This window comes from Mus pahari, chromosome 11, assembly GCF_900095145.1.
Source record: "Mus pahari chromosome 11, PAHARI_EIJ_v1.1, whole genome shotgun sequence".
Classification (NCBI taxonomy): domain Eukaryota; kingdom Metazoa; phylum Chordata; class Mammalia; order Rodentia; family Muridae; genus Mus; species Mus pahari.
This window is the reverse complement of record NC_034600.1, coordinates 33451245-33456911: the sequence shown is the minus strand read 5'-3', so window position 1 is coordinate 33456911 and position 5667 is coordinate 33451245. Positions and strand designations below refer to the sequence as shown.

The 5667-nt window shown below is 42.2% G+C and overlaps 1 protein-coding gene across 1 annotated transcript in view; it reads right to left on the bottom strand.

Moving 5' to 3' along the window:
• Nucleotides 1–520: 520 nt before the first annotated feature.
• The window catches only part of Cd180 (CD180 molecule), a 13880-nt gene continuing 8733 nt past the window's right edge, over nucleotides 521–5667 (bottom strand). Inside the window, exons 2-3 of the mRNA XM_021208800.2 lie at nucleotides 4490–4656; nucleotides 521–2446 (exon numbers count right to left, since the gene is read on the bottom strand). Of these exons, the coding sequence (XP_021064459.1) occupies nucleotides 718–2446; nucleotides 4490–4656 (1896 nt within the window). The 3' untranslated portion in view covers nucleotides 521–717. The remainder of the gene's footprint in view (nucleotides 2447–4489; nucleotides 4657–5667) is intronic.

Genomic DNA, 5667 nt, shown 5'->3' with positions numbered 1-5667 from the left:
GCTGCGATCTCAACCTTTACGGATGGGTTAGTGCAGGCTTTACAAGTTTTGTTCTGTGGCATACCATAGGGGCTTCTCAAAACCTTAGAAAGCAAATAATTGAGGTGACTAATAGAATCTAGTAGAGAGCAGAATTTATTACTTTATTTTTTCTTTTAAATTCATTGTTTGTTTGGTTGGTTGAGTTGTTTGTTTTTTATCTTTTGTCATTTATAATGAACAATAGGTTTTGCTGGGACCTAACTTTCCAAAATGGCTCAATGACAGAGAGCTCAGCCTCAAGCAAAATGTCAGAAGTGTGAGAGAAAGAGAGCAGAGGGTCAGAGTTGGCCCCAGCATAGCCAAGTTAGGTGGAGACTGGACTGGGGGTGGGAGCCACGGTGGGGGCTGGGGTGGGCAAGTGAGAAGGGTGGGGTGGGAAGGGTGGGGTGGGGGAGATGATGATGGTTGTGATAAATGCTTTCTCAGATGGGTAGAGCTGACTGTGGGTCACTTCTCACTGGAGGGACTGCCTCTGTGTCTCACAGCCATGTCTGGCCCTCCAACCACAGCACCATGGAAGACTCATATGAGTAAGGCATATGTTTAGAAAAGCTCAGTGAACACCCAACCCAGCCCTAGGAACCAATAAAGAGTCTGGTCACTCGAGAATGACAACTTCTTCACTTGGGACAATTTTGCTAAACACATTTATCTGCCGTCTCTGGAAACCTTGAGCTAAATGTGTTGGTATTTCCATCTGAGAAAATATTTCACTGCAAAAATCAACAAAACAGCAGACACGAGCAAGAAGACAATGAGAAAGAAAATGCCCACAGCTGCCATACTACAAGATAGCGTGACATCGGAGAGCCTGACTCCCCTCAGCAATGGGGGATTTGCGCAAAGAGTGTCCTCGGTGTCCTCAAGTTTTTGCATGTTTTCTTTGTACCATTCTAAAAAGTAAATGTTTGAGCAAGTGCAGTCAAGGGGATTTTGTCTTAAGTTAATGGTCCTCTGCTGGGACAAGATGGGGAGGAGACTGGGGAGGATGATGCTGATGTGATTGGAGGCTAGATTGAGGTAGATCCCTTTAAGATGACCAAGAGCCTCAATGCTACTGGATGTCAGCCTGTTGTGACTCAGATCTACATGATTCATCATCTTCAGACTGGTGAAGGCGTGCTGGTCAATGGAGGAGAGATCACAAAAGGATAAAATCAGGACTTCTAGGCTTCCCAGTGTCTGAAGTGGGTTGGTCTTTTGGATATTCCCTTTTGGAAAGTGATTTCCCTGTAAGTTCAAATGTTGGAGTACTGGCAGGCCATCGAGGAGATGCTCATTTCTGATTTCAAGGAGGCAGTGGGAGAGATTTAGCACCTTCAAAAGATGGAGGTTCTGGAAGGGACTCTGTGCATCCTTAACCTTTAGTCGGGTAAATGCCAAATCTAGCAGTTCTAGCTGAGGGCATTCTTTGAATGCCTCAGTCTTGAGGCCCAGGGGTTCATTGTAGCTCAAGTTCAGGCTCTGTAAGTGAGACAGGTTTCTGAGTTGCAGGTTGCAACAATCAGAAGTTTCAATGTCATCGTGGCTGAGGTCAAGTTCACGAAGATTCTCTAGGTTTTCTAAACAGCCAGTACCGAGCTCAAGTCTCTTTGTGTTGCCTTTGATGTAAAGGTGAGTAAGGGAGGGGAAATTGGAAGCACTGATTTGGCACAAATTCTCAAACTTATTTGCACTGAGAACTAATTTCTTAAGTGTGCTTAGTCCCACAAGCCCGGACGGCAATTCTCTCAGGTGAGTGGCCGTTAGGTCCAGTTCCTGGAGGCCACTGAAGCAATGGAATGTGTTGGAGGAAATATTGAAGAAATAATGCTTCTGTAGATTGATGCTCTCCACAGACATTTCACACAGACCCTCAAACACGGAGGGACTAATATCTTCGCCATCCGTGTCCTCAAATGTCCCCAGCCAAAGAGACTGGATAGTAGAGTTCTGCAAACCCTTGAAGATAGCTAGCAAGCTTTGAGTCCCTCCAAAGTTCAAACTTTGGAAGACAGTCGACTTGAAAGCCCCTGGCTCTATTACTGCAATGTCATTTCCATTTAAGTTAAGGCTCAGATTAGTGGCTTGCTGGAGAGAGCTCATATCTTCTTTAGACAGGTAATGGATAGCATTATTCTGAAAATCCAGGACCTTCAGCTTCTCTGTTGGGAAGCCTTTGGGGAGCTTGATGGAGGAAATATGGTTGCTTCCAAGATAGAGACTTTCCAAGGTTTTTTGATTGTGTACTGGGATGAAGTCAATACTGGATATTCCTGTTTGGATGAAGAACAGATGCCTCAGTGCCTTGGGCCCACTAAGTGCTGTCTCTGCCATAAATATCAGGGGATTTGCAGTTAGTACAAGTGTGTCTAACTGATGTTGGCTTTGGAAAGTATCTTCATGTATCCAGTAAATCTGGCACCTCAAAGAAGAGAAAAGCATTCAGCAATCATTTATACAAGTACAAATGAACCCACACCAGCACAGTGGTGGATTAACAAATCCACTGTGTGCAATAACCAAATAGTATACATTACTGAAAAGTAAAACAGAACTTTCTTCCATGCCCACAGAGTAGTTTCTTGAATTCATGAATAGCCTTAGTTCTGAACACTCTGATTCAGAATTTAATCTATATTCCTTGTCCCTTTTAAAGTGAACTCTCTGGGATTTTAAAATTTCTTTCTTTTATGGTAAGGAAGAAAACAAGTGATTTGATTGATTATAAAAAACCAAACTACGGTCGGGCGTGGTGGCACACACCTTTAATCCCAGCACTCGGGAGGCAGAGGCAGGCAGATTTCTGAGTTCGAGGCCAGCCTGGTCTACAAAGTGAGTTCCAGGACAGCCAGGGCTATACAGAGAAACCCTGTCTCGAAAAAAACAAAACAAAACAAAACAACAACAACAAAAAAAAACCAAACTACGATTTACTGTTTAATTTAATATAAACTATACCAAAAACTATATATCTGCATAGGAGGCAATGTATATTGCTAACATCATGGGCAACATACAACCTTTACTGATTTTTTTTTTTGAGGGGGGGTAGAAGGCAGTGTTATTAAAGGTTGAATCCAGGACCTAGCACATGCTAAGCATACATTCTACCACTGGGCTATAGTCTTGCTGCTCTTTTCTCATCAGTTATATGTAAAAGGAGTTTATGAAGGACTTTGTGTCAGATGATATATGGGGAAATGTTTCTTGAACTAGAAAACAGTAAAGAAATCACCATTCTGGTATTATATTAAAAAAAAAAAACCACTGGATCAATTACACACTTGTGCACATGAACACACACCCCCTTTGCACACATGCATACTGATGGCTCCCTCATCTACCCACAAGTGAGTAGTGATATTGGCCGTAGTATCTCACAGTGGTGCTTATAAACAAGAAAGATCACTATAGGTGTGTGTGCTCTCCCGCTCTGCGGGAATGGAAGGACCAGTCTGGAAATCTGCTAGAAGGGTTAGAGGTGCCTCGGAAGCCGCGGGCTTCTCTCTCCTTTCCACCTATGCAAGTGGCGCACCCTCACGTGCTTTGGATATTTCTGCCCATTTGTTCTCAGACATTGCTTCAGCATTCAGATAAAACTCTTCAGCTATATTTCGCCAGTTGGAATCATGATTCGCCTCTAGAGCAGATAATGGAACTCTTTATCCAATTTGTATAAAACAGGTAAATAAAGAGTTAATAGAAACCAGATATAGGGGTGCTAGCCTTTAATCCTAGCTCTCGGGAGGCAGAAGCAGGCAATTATCCATGAGTTCAAGGTCAGCCTGGCTGACATAGTGAATTCCAGGACAGCCAGGACTACATAGAGAGATTTTATCTCAAACAAATAAACAAACAAACAAACAACAAAAACAAAGTTACTAGAGAGATCAATGAGTTTCTCCTAAAATGTCCTTGCTCAGTGACAGCCAACTCTATTAACAGGCAGTGTATATGGTATCTGATTTGATCAAGACTTGTTTTTATTTTTGCCATCAATAATTCTTAGGCCAGTGGTTCTCAACCTTCCTAATGCCACCGCCCTTTAATGCAGTTCCTCATGTTGTGGTGACCACCCCCTCCCCCGAACCATAAAATTATTGTTTCTACTTCATAACTGTAATTTAACTATTGTTACTAATCATAATGTAGATGTGCATCTGATATGTGACTCTGTGAAAGGGTCGTTCCATCCCCAAATGGGTCCTGACCCACAGGTTGAGAACCACTGCCTTAGAACTTTCTAGACAGCTCTACTAAGGCAGAGCTGGAGAACAGAATGTTTTCCTCCTAATTGACTGGCGTTGCAATAGAAAATAGCACTTGGAATGCGTTTCTTAGGGAAGGCTAAACACACAAGCAGCTTCTCTGTGGCCCTAGAGAAGATATCAGAGACACTTGGGATGTAGAATACAGTTTTGCTTAAGTAAAACGTCAAGAGCACCCAAGGAACTGAAATACCTACCTGGTTAAATCCAGAAAGGTGAGATTGACGAGTCTGCTGAAGGTCGTATTTTGAATGGTAGGCAAGACATTAAAGCTGAACTCCAAACATTCTGTTGAGTTTGGTAGAGTGCCAGGAATTTCACTGAGACCTAAGTTTTCACAGTTGTATGTTTTGTTGGCTTCTTTCTGATTGGGAGAAGCAATATAAATCAATACTGGATTTAGTAGTTGGATTCACTCTCTAGAAAAATTCATGTGTGATTTGCCTTTTGAGAAGCCAGCCCATGTCTTGTAACCTTTATCAAAAGTACATTTGCAAAACCACAAGATGCTTATGCACAATCATATTCATCATAGGGTTTTTGTTTTTTGTTTTTTTAGTAAGAAACCACAAAGAATAATAATGAAGTACTCTGCCTTGCTTAGATGATGATTCAAATAAATCAGTGAGTAAAAGACATTCGTGGTCCATCAGAGAACTTTGAGTGATGGCATTAGATGATGTTGAGAAAATTACACTTCGTTAGCCAAGGACTGGCTGTAAGCCAATGTGTGGAGGGCACACCCCTAATCTCAGCATTATGGAGAGAGAAGCAGAAGGTTTGTGAATTCAAGGATGACATGAGTTCCAGAGCAAGACCCTGTTTCAACAAACAGACATCCCCCTTCCCCAGTCAAATGAACAAACGACAATTAAAAAAAATCCCAAAAAACAAACAAACAAACAAAAAAACCCAAGAGAGCTTTCTAGCATGCACAAACCTGTTTTCAATCTTCAGTACTGGAAGAGAAAAAGCCTGTCAATAGCTACTCTGTTATTGGTATGAGTCTAGGTGAACAAAATGTGGTTCTCCCTAGAGGAGCCCCTATAGAAATAATAGTCCTGCCCCAAACAAGCTACCAAATGAATGAATACATTTGAATCTAGTCAAGACTTTAGGCCTAGCTTTATGTCTCCACATGAGCAACAGAGCAGATTTAAGTTAAAAAAAAAAAGTCATAAAGTAGCAGTCAGACAAATACAGAAACTGAGACGGTCCATACAGTAACTGAAGAAAGAAGGGGACCAAGGAAGGAGAGGAGGAAGAAGATGGGAAGGAAACCTTGGTTAAGAAATAAAGAAGAGAAGGGCGTGGTGGCGCACGCCTTTAATCCCAGCNCTCGGGAGGCAGAGGCAGGCGGATTTCTGAGTTCGAG